Raw genomic sequence first — 22,494 nt, 5'->3', positions numbered from 1 at the left:
ATTATGTGCAGAGCACTGTACTAAGCGCTATTACTATTCTCTCCCAAGTACAGTGCTCTACTCACAGTAAGTGCTCAGTAAATACGATCGACTGACTGCCCCAGGAGACAGGTGAGGGGCTTTGTCTCTCAGTCTCTGGCCCTAGCCCCCAGCTCTGTGTCCCCTGTGTCCCTCCCATCTTGAGGACTCCTGGGTGGAAGAGGGGAAATCAAGGGTCTCAATTCTGTCTCTTTAAGTGCAGGGAGTCCTGGAGGCGGGATCTAAAGGGAGGGGAGGGGGCGGGGGCCGAAACGCGGCCATCTCCGTTTTTGTTTGACTTAGCAACGGCCATCCCCTCCGGACCACGGGAGGGAGGGGCTGGGGGGTGGTCCAGGGAGCCCGAGCCGGCTCGTGCGGGCGGAAATATCCCTGGCCTAGGGTTGACCCCTGCCCCCAGCCCCTTCCCCACTGGCCGGGGGGCTCAGGGCCGTGGTTGGGGGGGCTAGGGCAGGGGTGGAGCGCAATCCCGGGTGGGACTCTCCGGCCTGGCCCCACGACCCCGAGTGACCCCTGGCAGCCATGAAGGTGGCAGTGCTGGACCTGGGCTCCCTTTTGGCCAAAATCTTCAAGACCCCCGGGGGCCCCTCTGCTCCCAGCGCCCAGGACCACGCATCCCCTCTCCAGCCCTCGACCCCCGTCCTCACCTCCTCCTGCCCTCGACTGACCCCCGGGGGTCCGACCTTGGCAGGGGGGCTTCCCCCCGGCTCCCTCCCCAGTAGCCCCAGGGTCCCCAACTCCCTGCCCGGTCCCCTCCCCACCAGCCCGAGGGTCCCCAAGCCCAGCCCCTTGCTCCTGGTCCCGGCCCCGGTGGACAGGACTGGCCGCGGTACTAGCAGCTGTGTCGCGGCCCACCCTGGTCCCCTGGCGACCCCGGCCCGGTCACCCCTCGTCCCTGGCCTCAACCCGGCCCGGGCTTCTCGCCAGGTGGCCCCGGGGGACCGAGAGTCTGGAGTCTGGACAGCTCCGGCCCAGCCGGGTCCCCGGAGCCTCTTTTGCCTCCTGCCGGACATCGGTGAGGAGTGGGCGGCGGACACTGACCCCGAGGAGGGGCCCGGCGCTCAATCGTGAGTCGGGGGTCACGGAGGTGGGGGGGCTGTTCTCTTCTCTGCTTGCCGGCCAGAGGCCTGGACTTTGTCGGGAGAAGGGGAGGAAGCCCTTCCGCCGACACTGTGGGGCTCTGGATCTCCTGGACCGGACAGTGGACGTTCTTCACTCTCCCCTGTCTTCCCCGGACAGAGACGTGGGGAAGGGCGGGAGCCAGGGCAGGTGAGACCCAGCAGGCTCCACCTTCGATGGGAAATGACCTGCCCCAGCGTGCGCAAGCCTGGGGCAGCCCTGTTAATGCGTCTGCACCCAGCTTCCATCTCTCCCCACGCCCGGGCAGGGGTTGGCACATTGCAGGGGCAAGGAGACTGTGTGCAGGTCTTTAATAATAATAATAACGTTGATATTTGTTAAACGCTATGTGCAGAGCACTGTTCTCAGCGCTGGGGTGGATACAGGGTAATCCGGTTGTCCCACGTGAGGCTCACAGTCTTAATCACCATTTTACAGATGAGGTAACTGAGGCACAGAGAAGTTAAGTGACTTGCCCACAGTCACACAGCTAAGTGGCAGAGCCAGGATTCAAACCCATGACCTCTGACTCCCAAGCCCGTGCTGTATGCCCATGCATAGGCTGCGGTCCTCACCCTCCGGCCTTCAGACGATCCCAAGAGGGTAAATGCTAAGAGGGCATTAAGCGATCACCGTCCGCCTAGCCACGGGAACCAACTTCCCCCATACTTCTCCCCAGCCACAGGGTCCTGGGGCCCGGTCAAAGTTCTGCCATGAAAGCAACATGGCCTAATGGATAGAGCGCAGGCCTGGGAATCAGCGGGACCTGGGTCCTAATCCCGGTGCCGCCACTTGCCGGAGAAGCAGCGTGGCTCAGTGGAAAGAGCACGGGCTTTGGAGTCAGGGCTCATGAGTTCGAATCCCAGCTCTGCCACTTGTCGGCTGTGTGACTGTGGGCAAGTCACTTAACTTCTCTGTGCCTCAGTTCCCTCATCTGTAAAATGGGGATTAAGACTGTGAGCCCCACATGGGACAACCTGATTCCCCTATGTCTACCCCAGCGCTTAGAACAGTGCTCGGCACATAGTAAGCGCTTAACAAATACCAAATACCAACTTCTCTTAACTTCACTTATCTTCTCAGTGCCTCAGTTCCCTCATCTGTAAAATGAGGATTAAGACTGTGAGCCCCATGTGGGACATGGACTGTGTCCAACCTGATTACTTTGTATCTTCCCCAGCACTTAGTACAGTTCCTGGTACATAGTAAGCACTTAACAAACACTATTCAAATAAAAAAAAAGCCTGGGGTTTCCCCAGCAGCTCCCCTTGACCCAACAGAAAAGGGCACTTGAGATGTTCCCATTTTGTGCTGTTACTTTTACAAAGGCTGAACTTATGTGAGTGTGAATGAGAGTGCATGAGTGTTTTATGCTGGAAGTGAGGGCCTGAGAGTGTGTGCATCAGAGTGCGTGAGTGTTTGTGAGTGAATATGTCAGTGTGGTGCAAGAGTTTATGAGCGAATGTGCAAGCGGAATGTGTCTGAGTGTGTGCACGAGTGTGTGAGTTTTGAGTGAGGTGTGAGAGGAGTGTGCCTGTGTGTGGATGTTAACAGATGCAGAATATGGTTTTGTTCTCTGTGAGGAAAGCCACTGAAAGATCAGGAGGGCCTCAGTTACCTCATCTGTAAAATGGGGATTAAGACTATGGGACAACCTGATTACCTTGTAACCATCCAGCACCTAGGACAGTGCTTGGCACATAGTACGTGCTTAAAAAATACCGTATTATTATTATTTAAGAAAGTGACTCGATGAGAGGACTCACCCCAGAGAGCCTGGAGAGGAAATAAGGGCTCCCGGGGGACAGGGTGGTGGGGAGGAGGAGACGGTACCGCCCCTGCAAGGAACCAGATCTCCATCTTGACGTCCCAGCTCCTGACATTTACCCAATGAATGTTTTATGAGGAAGAATCCGCACACCTGTCCGGAGCCCCGATCTCAATGCTCCTTACAGACCAAGATGGGAGACTCCTACCAGGCACTGGAGACCCATGCAGCCTCGCCCCTCCCCTCACACAGGTGACATTGGCTTTTCAGCTCGATTCTCCCCTTCACGCTGAGAGCCTAGCAATGGGGGCCAAGCACGCTCCTCTAGACTGTAAGCTCGCTGTGGACAGAGAATGTGTCTACCAACTTAGTTACACTGTATTCTCCCAAGCGCTTGGTACAGTGCTCAATAAATACGATTGATTGATTGCCATACAGGACCGAGTGGGCACTCTACAGGCTCTATTAATGATATCTCTGAATCTGGGCTGTGCCCCTGTGTAGGTCAGGGGTCCAGGGACACTCCTGCTTTTCCTTCCAACTGGCCAGAGACCCGGGGATTTGTAAATCTGATAGCGGCTCCGTTCTTGGTTGGCCAAGAAGTGATGTGATGGATCGAGGTCTCCTCAGTCCCTTTCCTGGCCAAAATAGCCCTCTGAAGGCACTAACCCTAACTGAACAATGTCTGCAAGCTCCAAAGCCCTCCTATTTCTTCTTTCCAAGAATGGGTGAGAATTGGAAATTTTTGTCAAGCAACACCCCGCTCCACACCCTTTAGGCTACTATTACCACCTCTTCGATTTCAGATACACACATCCCAAAACAGTAAGGGGATCATTCGGGGTTCAACCAGCCACTTTCCCTTTAATATTCCTCCACCTTCCGCTTTCCGGGCAAATGCATCCCTACGGTCCCCGGAAGACCCAAGACCCCCTTCCAAATGGAGACACGGAAGTTAGCACTCCAGCCATTTGTAATAGAAAACCATAAAGGAGTTCATTCAATAGTATTTATTGAGCGCTTACTATGTGCAGAGCACTGTACTAAGCGCTTGGGATGAACAAGTCGGCAACAGATAGAGACAGTCCCTGCCGTTTGACGGGCTTACAGTCTAATCGGGGGAGTTGTAACGAGGTAAGAAATATTAAAGAACCCTGTCCTTTTCCTTTCCTCTAACACACTTCCCTTTGCCGAGACCCTTTTGACTTCCCTATGTGCATCCTGCGACACGTCCCCTTGTCCAAACCCTTTATCCTTTCTTGAAGGACTCCAGGTGTCAGTTTCTCCCCTGCCCTCCAGACCGTCCCGCAGGTTTCTCGGAGGCTGGGATGTAGCTTCTGCCAAGTCACACTCGGGGAGGAGCCTCTTTCTTCAGGGATCCCAGCCTCCATACCTCAACCGAGAGAGGGCTTTCTCCAGCATCCCGCCTTCACGGCCACGCAGTCCTAAAGCTAACTTCAAATGACTGAGGGGCTCCTTCTCTTTTAGCTAGATCACTCCTCTTTTTCCAATCCACTGCTGCGGAGTTCTTAGTGCTTAATCTAAGTAGGCTTCCCTCAGGGACAGGATCTTCAGGAGATGTCCAGAGATCTGTACTAAGAATTTGGGAGAGTTCAAAACAATAAAGTTGGTAAACATGATCCCTCCCCTCCATTATTATTATTATTATTGTGATTTTTTTTGTTAAGTGCTTACTATGTGCCATGCACTGTTCTAAGCACTGAGGTAGATACAAGTTCATCAGGTTGGACATAGTCCCTGTCCCACATGGGACTGGCAGTTTAAGTAGGAGGGAGTAGGATTTAATCCCCATTTTATAATTGAGTAAACTGAAGTCCAAAGAAGTTAAGTAACTTGCCCAAGGTAACACAGTGAGCAATTAACAGAGCCCAGGTCCTCTGACTCCCAGGCCCGTGTTCTTTCCACTAGGGCATGCTGCTCATTTGAGTACCATGGGGTTAGACTGAACGACTATCACAGTTGGCTGGAGAAGGGGGCCAAGATCCCCCGGGGCTGTGAGCTGACTCCATGTCTCCTCACTCCAGCTCTCCGACAACACTTGAGAATTTCCCATCAGGGACGTCGGTCCCCACTCCAGGCCCTTTGTCGTATTTGCTCTCACACTGAGTCGAGGGCATATAGCCCATGAGTGTCTGAGCGAGTTGGCTGGCTCAAGGCAATCCAGGGCTCACATGCTCGTGCTGGTCCAGGGTGGACTTCGGGTTGCATTGCTCCAGCCATGGGACTATCATGGGGAGTAACTGCCTGCTCTCCTGGTGGAACTCTACGAGCCAAGAAGATACAAGGTTAGCCTTCTGTCCCCCAGCCCCAGGCCTCACAATCCCCAGGCTCCAAGGCTCCACAGCCACCAGGGAGTCTTGCAAGATCTGGCCCACCCCTGCCCAGGTGCCACCTTTTTATTTATCATATTTGTTAAGCACTTACCAGGCACTGTACTAAGCTCTGGGGTAGATACAGGCTAATCAGGTTGGACGTAGACCATGTCCCACAGGCTCACAGTCTTAATCCCCATTTTACAGGTGAGGTAACTGAGGCACAGAGAAGTAAAGTGACTTACCCAAGGTCACATAGAAGACAAGTGGCATTGCTGAGATTAGAATCCAGCAATTCTTCTGACTCTCAGGCCTCAAGGCCAAGCTGCTTCTCATATACCCTCGCCGCACCCTTGTCAGGTTGGGGCCAGGTAGGGCATGCTGAGGCTGCAGTGCCTGGAGTTGGAAGGTACCAACGTATGGAGCCTGTGGCCCGAACAGCCTCCATAACCTCCATACCTGCAGAATCCACAAATCCCAGCATCTCCCAGGGGGCATTTCAATACGTACACAAACCCTCAGCCCCACTCAGTCAGAATAAACTGTATTCATTCATTCATTCAATCGTATTTATTGAGCACTTACTGTGTGAACACCACTGTACTAAGCGCTTGGAAAGTACAATTCAGCAACAGAGACAATTCCTACACAACAACGGGTTTACTGGGACCCTACTGGTGCAGGTGTCTATTTTGTGCAGAGTTACATACCATACCCTTTGTCATATCCCTTTTCGTATCCCTCTACCCTATATGCTTGCTGTGGGCAGGGAACATGTCTACCAACTGTCATATTGTACCCCTCAGAGCACTTACTACAGTGCACTGAACTCAATAAGCATTCAATAAATACAAATGATTGATTGATTGTACTGAGTGCAAGGTGTAACAGGGGCTTAATGTGTGCAAGATGCTATACTGGGCACTTTTAGGGTGCAGGGTCTGTTCTAGCACTTACTCTCTTTACGGTCCTGTCCTCGGCTCCTGCAGTGTGTAGGATGCTGTCCTGGTGCACACTTCAACAGCACATATACAGAAGCAGCGTGGTTCAGTGGAAAGAGCCTGGGCTTGGGAGTCAGCGGTCACGGGTTCGAATTCCGCCTCTGCCACTTGTCAGCTGTGTGACTGTGGGCAAGTCACTTAACTTCTCTGGGCCTCAGTTACCTCATCTGTAAAATGGGGATAAAGGCTGTGAGCTTCATGTGGAACCTGGTTACCCTGTATCTACCCCAGCGTTTAGAACAGTGCTCTGCACATACTAAGCACTTAACAAATACCAACATTATTATATACTAAAATTGGAACTCTCTATATAAAATTAACATGACCCTTACACATGGATAACATGCAAATTCATTAAGCATTCTTACCTCAGTTACCTCATTTGTAAAATGGGGATAAAGGCTGTGAGCTTCATGTGGAACCTGGTTACCCTGTATCTACCCCAGCGTTTAGAACAGTGCTGTGCACATACTAAGCACTTAACAAATACCAACATTATTATATACTAAAATTGGAACTCTATATATAAGATTAACATGACCCTTACACATGGATGACATGCAAATTCATTAAGCATTCTGTATGTTTCCCAAGCAGCGTGGCTCAGTGGAAAAGATCCTGGGCTTTGGAGTCAGAGATCATGAGTTCGACTCCCAGCTCTGCCACTTGTCAGCTGTGTGACTGTGGGCAAGTCACTTCTCTGTGCCTCAGTTACCTCATCTGCAAAATGGGGATTAACTGTGAGCCTCCCGTGGGACAACCTGATTACCCTGTATCTCCCCCAGCGCTTAGAACAGTGCTCTGCACATAAACAAATACCAACATTATTACTAGTCACCCTCCCCCCAGGACTTTGCAGATATCTGCAATGGTATTTATTTATATTAACTTCTGCTTCTCCCTCTAGACTGTGAGCTCGTGGCGGGCAGGAAATGTGTCAGTTACACTGTACTCTCCCAAGCGCTTAGCACTGTGCTCTGCAAAGAGAAATCGCTCAATAAAGACGATTGACTGGTACGTGTAATATACTCAGGGTTGAAGACACAGTCGCAGGTCAGATGTGCTTCACTCTTTCCTCTCGGATTATTTTCTTTTTCTTGTTGCCTGGAAGCATCTTTATCCCGCGGGGATAATGCGATGCTGCAGTGATGCAATTAGGCTCGGGAACGGCGTGCTGTCGTCATGACAGCGGGGACCTGACAGCAGCCACCACAATTGCGCCAGGCGCACTTGCAGGGCGCTAGCCAAACCCGATAGCGCCGAAAGGGCCCCTACTGCGGCTGCGCAGACTGGGGGCGGGACTCCTCGGCCAGACAGGGCGAAGCCGTATTGCGCCTGCGCAGATTCGGGGAGGCGGACACCCGCACGGGGCAAGATTGGGTGGGTCAGTAATGCGGCTGCGCAGACCGGGGTAGGCGCCCAGCTGGCCGGGGGGGAGGAGAGGAGCCCCACGTCTGCGCAGCCGCAGTACAGTGCCACGGGGTGAAACCAGGAGGGAGGGGACTGCGGCTGCGCAGAGGGGGGATCTGGCGGGAGGGGACTGCGGCTGCGCAGAGGGGGATCTGGCGGGAGGGGACTGCGGCTGCGCAGCTTTGGGGCGCCTCACACCTGTCTAGAATAATACTAATGTTGGTATTTGTTAAGCGCTTACTATGTGCAGAGCACTGTTCTAAGCGCTGGGGGAGATACAGGGTCATCAGGTTGTCCCACTTGAGGCTCACAGTCTTCATCCCCATTTTACAGATAATAATAATAATAATGTTGGTATTTGTTAAGCGCTTACTATGTGCAGAGCCCTGTTCTAAGTGCTGGGGTAGATACAGGGTAATCAGGTTGTCCCACTTGAGGCTCACAGTTAATCCTCATTTTACAGATGAGGTAACTGAGGCACAGAGAAGTGAAGTGACTTGCCCACAGTCACACAGCTGACAAGTGGCGGAGCCAGGATTAATAATAATAATAATGATAATGTTGGTATTTGTTAAGCGCTTACTATGTCCAGATCACTGTTCCAAACGCTGGGGTAGATACAGGGTAATCAGGTTGTCCCACGTGAGGTTCACAGTCTTCATCCCCATTTTACAGATAATAATAATAATGTTGGTATTTGTTAAGCGCTTCCTATGTGCAGAGCACTGGGCCAAGCGCTGGGGTAGATACAGGGTAATCACGTGTCCCACGTGAGGCTCACAGTCTTCATCCCCATTTGACAGATGAGGGAACTGAGGCCCAGAGAAGTGAAGTGACTTGCCCAAAGTCACACAGCTGACAAGTGGCAGAAAAAGACCGGATGAGGCCCTGAAGGGTGGGCCATCTGCTAAGAATGGCAAAAATTAGCATCGTTTAGTGGAAGGAGTGCGGGCTTGGGAGTCAGAGGACTTAATAATGATCATAATGATGGTATTTGTTAAGCGCTTACTATGTGCAAAGCACTATGCAAAGCGCTGGGGGGCTACAAGGTGATCAGGTTGTCCCATGTGGGGCTCACAGTCTTCATCCCCATTTTACAGATGAGGTAACTGAGGCACAGAGAAGTGAAGTGACTTGCCCAAAGACACAGCTGACAAGCGGCTGAGCTGGGATGTCCCGTGTGGGGTTAACAGTCTTAATCCTCATTTTACAGATGAGGGAACTGAGGCCCAGTGAAGTTACGTGACTTGCCCAAAGTCACAGAGCTGACAAGTGGCGGATTGGGGATTCGAACCCATGACCTCTGACTCCCAAGTCCGTGCTCTTTCCACTGAGGCACACTGCTAATCCCGCCTCCTCCACTTGTTTGCTATGCGACCTTGGACAAGTCACTTCACTTTCCTGTACCCTAGTTCCCTCATCTGTAAAATGGGGATTAATAATAATAATAATAATGGCATTTGTTAAGTGCTTCTTATGTGCAAAGCACTGTTCTAAGTACTGGGGAGAATACAAGGTGATCAGGTTGTCTCACGTGGGCTCACAGTCAATCCCCATTTTACAGATGGGGTAACAGGCACAGAGAAGTATGATTGTGAGCCCCATGTGCTGGCTAGAGAAGCAGCGTGGTTCAGTGGAAAGAGCACGGGCTTGGGAGTCAGAGGTCATGGGTTCTAATCCTGACTTTGCCACTTGTCTGCTGCGTGACTTTGGGGAAGTCACTTCACTTCTCTGAGCCTCAGTTCCCTCATCTGTCGAATGGGGATTAAGACTGTGAGCCCCACGTGGGACAACCTGATCACCTTGTATCCCCACCCCCCCAGTGCTTAGAACAGTGCTTTGCACATAGTAAGCGCTTAACAAATACCATCATCATCATGGGGGTCAACATGATTACCTTGTATCTACCCTAGCACTTAGAATAGTACCTGGCACATAGTGCTTCACAAATACCATTATTTATTATTAAGAAGGCCCTGTTGCCAAGGTCTCTCTCTCTTCTCAGAACCAAAAAACATCATTGAGAAATGAAAAGGGTGCGGAAGATTCTGCAGATCTTTGCAGATCCATGCAGGTGGCCACTAGCCCAGAGGCCCTGGGCCTGAATGAGCTAGGCCTGCCCTGAGAAAGCCCGGGCTCCGGAGGGGCAGGACATGTTCACAACGTGCCCCAATCCTGGCATCACCACGTTCTAGCCACAACGCACAATGAAGCACACACTCTGGGAGCATTACCGCGGTCTAGTCAGCATCGCCGTGTTCTAGCCACAAAGCACAGTGCAAACACATGCCCTGGCAGAGCAGAAACAATGACTTCCCACTTTCCCTCTAGACTGTAAGCTCGCTGTGGGCAGGGAATGTATCTGTTATATTGTACTCTTCTAAGGGCTTAGTACAGTGCTCTGCACAGAGTAAGTGCTCAAAAATACAATGGACTGACTTTCTGATGGGGAAACAGAGGTCCAGAGAGGTTGAGCAAATTGTCCTAGGCTGCACAGCCCAGCTGATGGGGCTAGAACCCCAGTGTCCTGACTCCATCTCCCTGGATGTTTGCCCCAGACCATGCTGCCTTCCTTGCCACTCCGTCTTTGTGGCAGCTGCAAGTGAAGAAAAAAGCTGGCCTTGGCTTGTGGGAGTGGGGAGGACAGGAGGGTGGGCGAGGGGTACTGCCAGCTGGAGGCTAAGGGAAGGAGGGTAGTTCTGTCCAGAGACCATTAATCTTTCCACCCCAGAGACCATTAATCTTTCCACCCTCCTCCCCCCCAATGGAGCCCAGACACCATTTAACGACCCCCACTCCTGGCCTTGTTTTAACTCCACTTCTTCTATCACATCGGCCACATGAAAGCCTCAAGTATACATCTTTCTCTCTTCCCTTATTTATCTAATTGTATATCATACTCTCCCAAGCTCTTAGTACAGTGCTTTGCACACAATAAGTGGTCAATAAAGATGATTAAATGACTGAATGAACTCTTTTGCACTGAATCTCACTTGTCACTCTTGTGACACTAACTCCTGTGACTGCCCTGTCTCCCCCAGTAGATTGTAAATACCTTGAGAATAAGGGTCATCATCAATAGTATTTATTGAATGCTTACTGCGTGCAGAGCACTGCGGTAAGTGCTTGGTCTGCATGATTACCCTGTATCCACCCCAGCGCTTAGGACTTTGGGCAAGTCACTTCACTTCTCTATGCCTCAGTTACCTCATCTGTAAAATGGGGATTAAAACTGTGAGCCCCACGTGGGACACCCTGTATCTACCCCAGCGCTTAGAACAGTGCTCTGCACATAGTAAGTGCTTAACAAATACCAACATTATTATTATTGACAGTGCTCTGCACATAGTAAGCGCTTAACAAATACCGACATTATTATTATCTTTTTTATTGTATAGTTTCTAGTATAGTGTTTTGCACACAGATGCTCAATATAGTGCCCTGACATGTTGGGAACCCAATACAGTGCTCTGCCCCAGGTGGGCAATCAGTACGATGCCCTGCCCTGGCAGACAGTGGGTGCTCAGTACATAATAGAGATGATGAAGAACCCCATCCCTTGGGCACTGGTTACCCGGCCCCAGGCTGACTCGAGCCGTGGTGTTTCATGTGTGACCCTCTCTGGGGTGGACCCGGCCCCGCTACTCAAGGGGAGGCAGCAAGCGGCAGAGACATCTCCAAGCCAGGGGCATGCAGGGTTGGGCCCAGTGGGAAGAGCTCCTATGGACAGGGGCCACTGCTCCTTCCCAAAAGCCCCTCCCTGCCTTCTGACTGCCCTGCTGACCATGTGTGAATGCCCACTGGAAGCAGTTGTGAGCCTAGAAAATCCACGTTCTGAATGTTGTCCAGTACAGCCCCTCAAGGCCTCCCCCACCACCTCCCCCCAGCCATTGACATGCAGGCCCGATTTGCAGTGATAACAATAATAATAATGTTGGTATTTGTTAAGCACTTACTATGTGCAGAGCCCTGTTCTAAGCACTGGGGGAGATACAGGGTCATCAGGTTGTCCCACGTGAGGCTCACAGTTAATCCCCATTTTACAGATGAGGTAACTGAGGCACAGAGAAGTGAAGTGACTTGCCCACAGTCACACAGCTGACAAGTGGCAGAGCCAGGAGTCGAACCCATGACCTCTGACTCCGAAGCCCCGGCTCTTTCCACTGAGCCACGTTGCTTCCCTGTTGTTTCCTGTTGTTCAGAGTCTAAGTGCCATGTCCCGGACAGAACCTGAGGTTTCCGTCTGCTCTTTGCCACATAAATGCAGCTCTCCCTGCACAGACGTTGATAGGAGTCAGCATTGCTAGGACACAGAGTTACCAGGAAATGAGGCTGTTGACCCATACAGTGACCTTTGTTCGGCAAATTCATTGCAAGAGTTGGTCTGACATAAAGTTTCTCAGTAAATAATGTTTATCAATCAATGAGGAATGACACTTCCGGCAGGATTAGGAAATTATCCTCCTCTTCTTGATGATGATGATAGGATTTGTTAAGCGCTTACTATGTGCCAAGCACTGTTCTAAGTGCCGGGGTAGATACAAGGTAATCAGGTTGACCCACGTGAGGCTCACAGTTTTAATCCCCATTTTCCAGATGAGGTAACTGAGGCACAGAGAAGTTAAGTGACTTGCCCAAAGTCACACAGCTGACAAATGGCGGAGCCGGAATTAGAACCCACGACCTCTGACTCCCTTCTTCCTCCTTTTCATTCATCCATCTGCCTGCCATCCACCCATCCACCCACCCCTCTATTTACTCTCCATTCATCTGTCTGTGTCCAGCGTTACACCATCCGTTCATCCATACATTGTTTTGCCTTTTATCTTCTGTACATTTGTCGATTTGTGTCCGCTCATTTCCTATATTAGAGTGTAAACTCTTGAGAGCAGGGTCCTGTCATCGTCTTTGAGTGTATGCTTCTAAGCATCTAATTCAGCAGTTGGCACCTGGTAACAGTAGGCTGCTGGGATCAGGATATCTCAGGTGATATATCCCAGATTACAATCCCTTGAGGATATAACTCCCTGGGGATTCAACCTATTCTGCTCAGTGCCTTAATAATTGTTAATTGTAGTATTTGTTCATTTTCATTCAACTGTATTTATTGAGCGCTTGCTGTGTGCAGAGCACTGTGCAACTCAGCAATAGAGATAATCCCTGCCCACACTGGGTTTACAGTCTAGAGGATCAGATTAGACACAGTCCCTGTTCCACATGGAGCTCACAGTCTCAGTCCCCATTTTACAGATGAGGTAACTGCGGCCCAGAGAAGTGAAGTGACTTGCCCAGGGTCACATAGCGGACAAGTGGCCAAACCAGGATTAGAACTCATGATCTTTTCACTCACAGGCCCATGCTCTACCCTCTCTGCCATGCTGCTTCTGCGCTTACTATGTGCCAAGGACTGAGTGCTGGGGTAGATTCAAGGAATTCAGGTTGGACACAGTCCCTGCCCCAAACCGGTTTCACATTCTAAGTATGAGGGAGAACAGGAAGTGAATCCCCATTTTATAGATGAAGAAACTGGGGCACAGAGTACTTCAGTGACTTGTCCAAGGTCATACAGGAGGCAAGTGGTGGAGCCAGGATTAATAATAATTAATTATATTTCAGTGCTTACTATGTGTCAGGCACTGTACTAAGCACTGGGGTGGGTACAAGCAAATCGGGTTGGACGCAGTCCCTGTCTCGCGTAGGGCTCACAGTCACCATCCCCATTTTAGAGATGAGAAAACTGAGGCCCAGAGAAGTGAAGTGACTTGCCCAAGGTTACACAGCAGACAGATGGCAGATCAGGATTAGAACCCATGACCTTCTGATACCCAGCCCCGTGTTCTATCCACCATGCCATGATGCTTCTCTAGGCATGCTTGACCAGCCCCAAAATCCGGGGCCAGTGCAGCGGATAAGTTCCCTCAGGTAAACCCCACCTGGGCTGAGACTGGGCCACCAGCAGCAAAAGGATCCTGGAGGAAGCTGTGTCCACAGTTGGGGTAAGATTTCCCAAGTGTTGAAGAGATCCCCCGGACAGACGACAAAGAAGCTGCTGGAAGGGAAAACAACTCCATTGAGAATTGGACAATGCAGCAGTCAGTGAGATATCGCTCCTCACTACAAAGAATCACGGCCCCACGGGGGCCTTGTCAAATATCAACTTCCATCGAATCATCGCCAGAGTCCCGGAGTCCCGGCGTCTTAAACCCCATTTTACAAATGAGCTGGAAAGCAGCGTGGCCTAGTGGATAAAGCACGGGTCTGGGAGCCAGAGGACCTGGGTTCTAAGCGAGAAAGAGACGGAGAAAGATGAGATGAGATCAGGGCACAGTCAGAGGAGGGAAATGTGCCTGCTTGTAGCTTCACAAATAAAGAGCCTGTGGCAAAGCCTTCTCGAGTCTGTGCCATGATGGAGAAGCTTCTCCAAGCTGACCCAATTCTGTGGCATTATAATAATAATAATATTAGTATTTGTTAAGCACTTACTATGTGCAGACCACTGTTCTAAGTGCTGGGGTAGATACAGGGTAATCAGGTTGTCCCAAGTGAGGCTCACAGTCTTCATCCCCATTTTCCAGATGAGGTCACTGAGGCACAGAGAAGTTAAGTGACTTGCCCACAGTCACACAGCTGAGAAGTGGCAGAGCCGGGATTCGAACCCATGACTGCTGACTCCCAAGCCCGGGCTCTTTCCACTGAGCCACGCTGTACTCTTCCAAGCACTTAGTCCAGTGCTCTGCACACAGTAAGGGCTCAATAAACACAATTGATGGATGACCCAACTACACTCGTTCCTCCCTTCTATAGTGAATGGGTTGAAAAGGGCTTCCGCCTTCGGCCTTCCTACAGCCAGGTCGTCCTCGAGCTATTTTTTGGGCTCCTGTTCATTCAATCATTCATTCATTCAATTGTATTACTTGAGCGCTTACTGTGTGCAGAGCACTGGACTAAGCTCTTGGGAAAGTACAATACAGCAATAGAGACAATCCCTGCCCACAACAAGCTCACAGTCACCTTGGACGGGGAAAGAGAAGCAATGTGGCTTACTGGAAAGAGCCCCAGCTTGGGAGTCAGAGGTCGTGGGTTCTCATCCCGGCTCTGCCACTTGTCAGCTGTGTGACTTTGGGCAAGTCACTTAACTTCTCTGTGCCTCATTGACCTCATCTGTAAAATGGGGATTAAGACTGTGAGCCTCGCGTGGGACAATCTGATTACCTTGTATCTACCCCAGCAGTTGGAACAGTGCTCGGCACATAGTAAGCGCTTAACAAATACCAACATAATTATTATTATTATTATTACTGGAAAGAGCACAGGTTTGGGAGTCAGAGGTCGTGGGTTCTCATCCCGGCTCCACCCCTTGTCAGCTGTGTGACTTTGGGCAAGTCACTTAACTTCTCTGTGCCTCAGTGACCTCATCTGTAAAATGGGGATTAAGACTGTGAGCCTCGCGTGGGACAATCTGATTACCTTGTATCTACCCCAGCAGTTGGAACAGTGCTCGGCACATAGTAAGCGCTTAACAAATACCAACATCATTATTATTATTATTATTATTATTACTGGAAAGAGCACAGGTTTGGGAGTCAGAGGTCGTGGGTTCTCATCCCGGCTCCACCCCTTGTCAGCTGTGTGACTTTGGGCGAGTCACTTAATTTCTCTCTGCCTCAGCATCTGTAAAATGGGGATGAAGACTGTGAGCCCCACGTGGGACAACCTGATTACCTTGTATCTACCCCAGTACTTAGAACAGTGCTTGGCACAGAGTAAGTGCTTAACAAATACCATGATTAACATTATTGTTACAAGTAAACAGACATCAATATAAGTAAAATTACAGATACATACGTAAGTGCTGTGGGGCGAGGGGAGGGGGGAAAACCAAAAGGAGCAAGTCGAGGTGATGCGGAAGGGAGTGGGAGATGAGGAAAAGTGGGGCGTCGTCTGGGAAGGCCTCTCGGCCACAGCCCCAGTCCGCATCTACAGAAATGAAGAGAAGCCAGGCCCTGACGAATAGAAATCTGGAGTGGAACTAAATCAATGAAGTCTGTCCTGCCTCCGGGGATGGGGGATACTCCTGAATGGGGAAGGGGAGGGCAGCAGAGGGTTTTGAGGATGCGGACAGAGGTGGATTCTGGAAGGGATGGAGGAAGGGGTGGTTCTGGAAGCCAGGGTGGTGGGTGGGAGCACTGAACATTCTCAGAGTAGGGGAGGGGGAGCGGTCTGGGATGAGGGTCTATGCAGGTTCTCGTGGAGGGAGAGGGTCTCTGAGCAAGATTGAGGGTGAGGGCTCTGCAGGGTCTGGGGGGAGGGGAAGAGGGAGGTGTTCTCGGGTGCAGGGTGGGGATGGGGCTGTGCAGGCTCTGGGAGAGGGGGAGAGGGTCTCTGAGCCAGGATGGGGATGGGGTTCTGCAGACTTGGGTCAAGAAGGTGTGAGGGTGGGGGCTGTGCAGGGTCTGGGGGAGGGGAAGAGAGGGTCTCCGACCCTGGATGGGGATGGGGCTCTGCGGACTTTGGTCAAGAAGGTGTCACGTGTCGGAGGCAGGGAGGGCTCAGTCCCCACTTTCCCTCCCCCAAGATATTTTTCCCTGCTGACCATCAGCCGATGCCCGGAGCAGCTCCTCGATTCGTTGTCTTTCCAGGACCTGGTCAACCCGGGTGAAGGCCGGGGCATCACCGGTCACCCGAGGGCCAGAGCGGTCCCCGAGGTCTTCGCACCCCCGAGATGAGGGATGGAGAAGGGACCGGTCCGCCGGCCGGAGGAAGGGGGCGGGCAGAGGAGGGGGCGGCGCCCGGGGAGGGGCCGGGCCTGTCGGAGGAGGAGGAAGCAGGGACCCTTTCCCTCCCACCGCGGACACGGGTGGGGTGGGGTCGCTCCATGGCCGGTCCCCGTGCGGGGCCCCCCGCGCCTCCCCCGCAGCGCTGGAGGCCCTCGGTCGCGGGCCTGGTCGTGGTCGGGTGAGTCTCCGCCCGGGGGGTGGGCAAGTAAGAGGGGCTGCTTCCAGCAGAGAAGCCCCCCCGGACCAACGGCTGTCACCGGACACTGGGGAGGGGTCTCTTCCCACCGTTCATTCAGTCGTATTTATTGAGCAGTTACTGTGTGCAGAGCACTGTACTAGGCGCTTGGAAAGTGCAATACGGCGATAGAGAGAGACGATCCCTGCCCACAACGGCCCTACAGCTTTGAGGGGTGGGCGACAGAGATCAAAACAAATAAACAGGCATCAATATAAATAGATTGTAGATATAGACATATGTACGTGAGTGCTGTGGGGCGGGGAGAGAGGTGCCAGGGTCCACCCTGGTTGGCACTGGGGGCTCCGGGGACTTGAGTCAGGGATTGAAGGACCAGCTAAGAGTGACGGCCGGTCCTGGGTGGCCTGTCTGTCCTGGGACTCTGCTCGGCTCCAACCTGATCGTCCCTCGCCCTTGGCTCTCCCGCTAGTCCAGTGTCTTCGCGAAGGTGTGGTTCTCTGGCTCTGGCTCTCTGCTGCCACTTGGCTCGTGGGTTTTTTTTGTTTGTTTTTTCTTTTTCCTCGCCTCAGCTCACGTGATGGTGTTTTTGTTAAGTGCTTACTATGTGCTGGGCACTGTACTAAGCCCTGGGGTAGATCCAAGGTAATTGGGTTGCACGCAGTTCCTGTCCCACATAGGGCTCAGTCTCAAAACTCACCTTACAGTGAGGTAACTGAGGCCCAGAGAAGTGAAGTGACTTGCCCAAGGTCACAGAGCAGACAAAGTGGTGGAGCTGGGATTAGAACCCATGATCTGCTGACTCCCAGGCCCAGGCTCTAGCCACTATGGCATGCTGTACTCTTGCCCTGCGGCACTGGGGTTAGGGGCAGACCACCCCACGGCCCTGACTCTTCCTGGTTCACACTTTCAGTGACCTAATAATAATAATGTTGGTATTTGTTAAGTGCTTACTACGTGCAGAGCACTGTTCTAAGCGCTGGGGTAGATACAGGGTAATCAGGTTGTCCCATGTGAGGCTCACAGTCTTAATCCCCAGTTTACAGATGAGGTAACTGAGGCACAGAGAAGTTAAGTGACTTGCCCACAGTCACACAGCTGACCTAATACGTACCACCCCACACCTTTGACATCTCTACAATCCGCCCCTCCCTCTTCATCCAAATTGCTATCCTGCTCATCCAAGAATTTATCCTAACCCACCTTGGCTACCGTGTCAGCCTCCTCACTGACCTACCTATCTCCTGTCTTCCCCCCTCCGACCCAGATTTCACTCTGCTTCCCGGATCGTTTTCCAAAGAAAACATTCAGTCCATATCTCCCCCCTCCTCAAAAACCTCCTGTGGTTGCCCATCCACCTCGGCCTCAAAGAGAAACTTTAGAGCAGCCAATCAGCTCTCACTCTCTCCCAATTTACATTGATTTCCTACTACAACCCAGTCTACTCACTTCAGTCCTCTAAAGCCATCCTACTCACTGTGCTTTGATCTCATCTATCTCAACACAGACCCTTTGCCCATGTCCTCCTTCTGTCCTGGAACTCCCTCCTCTTTCATCCCTCTTCCATCTCTCCATCCCGTCTTCAAAATCCATCTCTATTCCCATCTTCAAAGCCCTCCTAAAATCACTTGCCGAATTGTATATTTCAAGCGCTTAGTACAGTGCTCTGCACATAGTAAGCGCTCAATAAATACTATTGAATGAATGAATGAATGAACTTCTCCTCCTAGAGGCCTTCCCCAACTAAGCCTTCATTTCCTCTACTCGCATCCCCTTCTCCTTTATGCACTTGGGTCTGTAACCCTTAAGCACATTGATTTTTCTGTCCATAACCATCTGTAATTTATTCTAGTGTCTGACTCACTCTCTAGTCTGTAAGCTCTTTGTGGGCAGGAATGGGGTCTACTTACTCTACTGTATGGTATTCTCCCAAGTACTTAGTACAGTGTTGTGCACCCAGGAAGTGCCCAGTGAATACCATTGATTGACTGATTGTACGTCCCAAATACCAAGTTCAGTGCACCAAGTGGACGTTCAATAAATACTCTTACCGTTACTTCCACTACCACTATTAATACGATTAGGACAGTGACTCTATCCACTAGAATGTTTCAGCCCAACATTCATTTCCAACCAATGTCGCTGAGGCAGAACAGTGCATGAATTGGCTCTCAGAGCACATCTGGATGTGAGTCCGGTAAAGAGGTGTAAAAACAGTGGATAAAGGGACAGATCTGAGGCCCTGCATATTTTACAGGTGGATGGGGAGGAAGATTAGGTAGGGTGTCAATTTTAACCTGAGGACAGGCAAGCCCTCACTCATCCTTAACACCATGTCTGGAATATCTTCCTCATTTTCTAGCACCCTATCTGGCACATACTCCTCACTTTAACACCCAATCTGGAATAGCCCTCTTCCTAGCCCTCTCTTTGAAATACTCACCTTTTCTCCAGCACCCAGTCTGGACCACCTTCCACATCTTTTACACCCACTCTAGACTATCCTCATTTTCCCTGATACCCACTCTGGAATTTCCCCCAGGACTTCACCAGGGTAGAGGTGGGTGGTAAAACAGAACAAGATGGGGATGAGCAGAGGCCGCTCTCCTCTTCCTCCAGCCTCCATGTGGCAGAGCTGCCTGACCTTCAGGAGAATGGTGAACCTGATAGGAAACCAACCATATCGCCTTTTTCCCTTTCTCACTTTGGCGTGGGATCCAGCCTTAGATTTTCAGTTTTCCCCAAGGCCTGGTTTGGTGGGGTTCTGTGATTGCTTTTTGCTTGTGTTTCCTCTTTCCGGCTTTTTAACATGAAGAGAATTGATGGGCTGGGCTTCTGGGGGTGGTGTTGGGCAAGGGGGAAAATGGATGATGCCACGGTTCACTGAATAAGAGTGTAATGATTAACACTGAGTGCCGATCTGCAGCGAGGCATCAGCTTGTTTGTCGTGAGAAATTTCTCAGCTTCCAGAACCCTTGGATCAGCTGGATCTCTGGGTAAGGTATGGAGGCAGTGTATCCTAGTGGAAAGAGTTCAGGTCTGGGAGGAAGAACACCTGGGTTCTAGTCTCAGTTCTACGACTGGCCCGAAGGATGACTGAGAAAGACATTTCACCTCTCTGGGCCTCAGTCTCTTCATCTGAAAAATGGGGGTACAATACCTGCTTTCTCTCTCTAAATGTAGGTAATTTACGGGACAGGGACTGTGTCCAACCCGATTATCTTTTATCAACCCCCATGTTTACACAGTGTTTGGCACATAGTAAGTACTTAATCATTGCTATTATTAGTATTATTATTATTCAGTCAATCAGTTGAGCACTTGCTCTGTACAGAGCACTATTGTCAGCTGTGTGACTGTGGGCAAGTCACTTTACTTCTCTGGGCCTCAGTTACCTCATCTGTAAAATGGGGATTAACTGTGAGCCTCACGTGGGACAACCTGATTAACCTGTATCTACCCCAGCGCTAAGAACAGTGCTCTGCACATAGTAAGCGCTTAACAAATACCAACATTATTAAAATAGATTAGGTAGACATGATTCCCTGCTCTCAAAATTTGTTGCCGAATTGTACTTTCCAAACACTTAGTACAGTGCTCTGCACACAGTAGGTGCTCAATAAATGCGATTGAATGAATGAATGAAAATTTATAATCTAGTAGGAGAGACAGTTGTTAAAATAAGTTACCTGGAAGAGGAAGGGTACAGAGGTGCATAGGTGACACAGTAAAGGAAGGCAAATAGGGTGGGGAGATGAGAGATGAAAAGTTAGTTTGGGAAGGCTTTCTCAGAGAGATATGATTTCAGGAGGACTTTGAAAATGGGAGGAGTGGTATTATTAGAGTGTAAGCTCTGTGAAGGCAGGGAATGTTTGTCTTGCTATTGTGCTCTCCCAAGTGCCCAGTGTTCAGTGCTTTGCATGCAGCAGGTAGTCAATGAAAACCATTTATTGATTGGTTGATTGAATGCAGCAATCGTTCTGCTATGTAGGAAACACCTCTTCCAGGTTGTCCTAAATGTAGACAACTCAGCACAATGTCTGTTTGATTTTTCCTTCAGGAAAGGGGAAGGGGGGGGAAGAGGAGGGGCAGAGACAGGGAAATCTGTGTGCTAATAATGGCTGAGCATGGTAGGACAGTCTGGAATTAACAGTAATAATAATTGTTGCTATTGTTATTATGGCATTTGTTAAACACTTACTGTGTGTCAGGGGAGGTACTAAGCGCTGGGGTAGATACAAGCAAGTCTGGTTGGACAGAGTCCCTGTCCCACATGGGGCTCCCCATGTTAATCCCCATTTTACAGATGAGGGAACTGAGGCACAGAGAAATGAAGTCACTTGCCCAGGGTCACACAGCAGACAAATGGCAGAGTCAGGATTAGAACCCAGGGCCTTCTGACTCCCAGGCCCGGGCTTTATCCACTAGGCCAAGCTGCTTCTCATGGGGCAGAGCAGCTAGGATGGGGAGGAGCAGCTGAGAATGGGGCAGGGAGGGCGGACACTATCACACGTTGGCTCTCTGCTATTTCTCAGGAGGGGTCTGCCGGACAACCTGGGGGACCATCGTTCTGCTGGGAAGAGCAGGACGCCCCTCCCTCTCCAGTTCACCAAGGACGTGCAGGACGCCATCCATAGCTACACCTGGTGAGCACTCGCCACTGACGCCCTCCTCTCCGCCAAGGGAGGCCAAGCTGGCTAGTCGGGTGAAAACTTGATTCCAGTGACCTGGTTCTTTGGGGTTTATTAGCATTCGGGTTGGTGTTGTATTATATGGGCAATTTCCTGGCTTCCAGGCCACTGGGATGGCTGGAAAGGAGGAAGGTAGGGAGAAGGAAGGAAAAAAGGCAAGAAAGGGAAGGAGAGATTTTGTGAGTTTATCTCGGACCTTCCCTAGAACTCTGGCTCACGAGAGGATCATAGGGTGGTGATTAGCTAAGAGGGCTGGTCAGGGGAACGGTAGAAACAGAGCCAAAGCAGTGGGGAAGGGAGGAAGGGAAGAGTAGCGGCAGGAGGGAGGAGCCAGGAACGCGGATGAGCCAGCCATGGGGAGAATCCAGATGCAGAGGGACAGGGCCCTGGAGGCGGGCCCGGCATGTCAGAGCGTTAAGGGTAAGAGAGGACGAGGCCCGGGATGATGGAACACATTTAGAGGCCCAGGCCCTGCCGGGAATTCCAGCCTCCTATCTGTCCCAGTAGTGAGTCCGTTTCCTCCCTGTCGTCGAGTGGACCCGCCTCCCCTACTGACCTGAACAACTCGTGGTCGGGCATCCAGAGCGTCACGACCGGGCTGTCCACCGAGCGGAGCTCCATCTACTCCTGGAGGGACGATGTACGGACCCGACGACCCGTAATAATAATAATGATGATGGTATTTGTTACGTGCTTACTAGGTGTCAAGCACTCTTCTAAGCGCTGGGGTAGATACAAGGTAATAAGGTTGACGGGGCTCACAGTCCTAATCCCCATTTTAAGATGAGGTAACTGAGGCAAAGAGAAGTTAAGTGACTTGCCCAAGGTCACACAGAAGACAAGTGGGGGAGGCGGGATTAGAACCCACGTCCTCTGACTCCCTAGCCCATGCTCTTTCCACTAAGCCACCTGCTTTTCATCGGGGGGTATCAGGAAGAGAGGGTGGCAATGGTGGTGAGGGTCCCAAACCCAGCCCCACCCCAAACCCCTCTCCCTGGTGCTAACAGGGAACGCAGTTTGGAGGCGGGGTAAATCCAGCCCAGACCCGGCTCATTCGCACTCATTCATTCATTCATCCATTCATTTGTATTTATTAAGCGCTTACTGTGTGCAAAGCACTGTACTAAACGCTTGGGAAAGTACAATGCAACAATAAAGAGTGACAA

At 51.1% G+C, this 22,494-nt stretch overlaps 1 protein-coding gene and 1 non-coding gene across 9 annotated transcripts in view; both read left to right on the top strand.

The window, feature by feature from the left end:
* Positions 1–359: 359 nt before the first annotated feature.
* Positions 360–22,494, top strand: part of FAM149A (family with sequence similarity 149 member A) — a 32,976-nt gene continuing 10,841 nt past the window's right edge. Inside the window, exons 1-3 of one of the 8 annotated variants that reach the window (XM_029076705.1) lie at positions 360–1,103; positions 21,173–21,283; positions 21,833–21,968. In XM_029076705.1, coding sequence (XP_028932538.1) covers positions 559–1,103; positions 21,173–21,283; positions 21,833–21,968 — 792 coding nt within the window. In that variant the 5' untranslated portion in view covers positions 360–558. Of the gene's footprint in view, positions 1,104–16,480; positions 16,623–21,172; positions 21,284–21,832; positions 21,969–22,494 lie in introns of those variants that run through there. The other 7 variants (XM_039913725.1, XM_039913726.1, XM_039913727.1 and 4 more) reach the window with 7 other exon arrangements.
* On the top strand, positions 6,743–6,845 carry LOC114815755. Its single transcript, XR_003763557.1, has one exon. It is a non-coding gene; the product is annotated as a U6 spliceosomal RNA (small nuclear RNA).

This window comes from Ornithorhynchus anatinus, chromosome 12 (genome assembly GCF_004115215.2).
Source record: "Ornithorhynchus anatinus isolate Pmale09 chromosome 12, mOrnAna1.pri.v4, whole genome shotgun sequence".
Classification (NCBI taxonomy): Eukaryota; Metazoa; Chordata; class Mammalia; order Monotremata; family Ornithorhynchidae; genus Ornithorhynchus; species Ornithorhynchus anatinus.
This window is presented reverse-complemented; position numbering and strand designations above follow the sequence as displayed.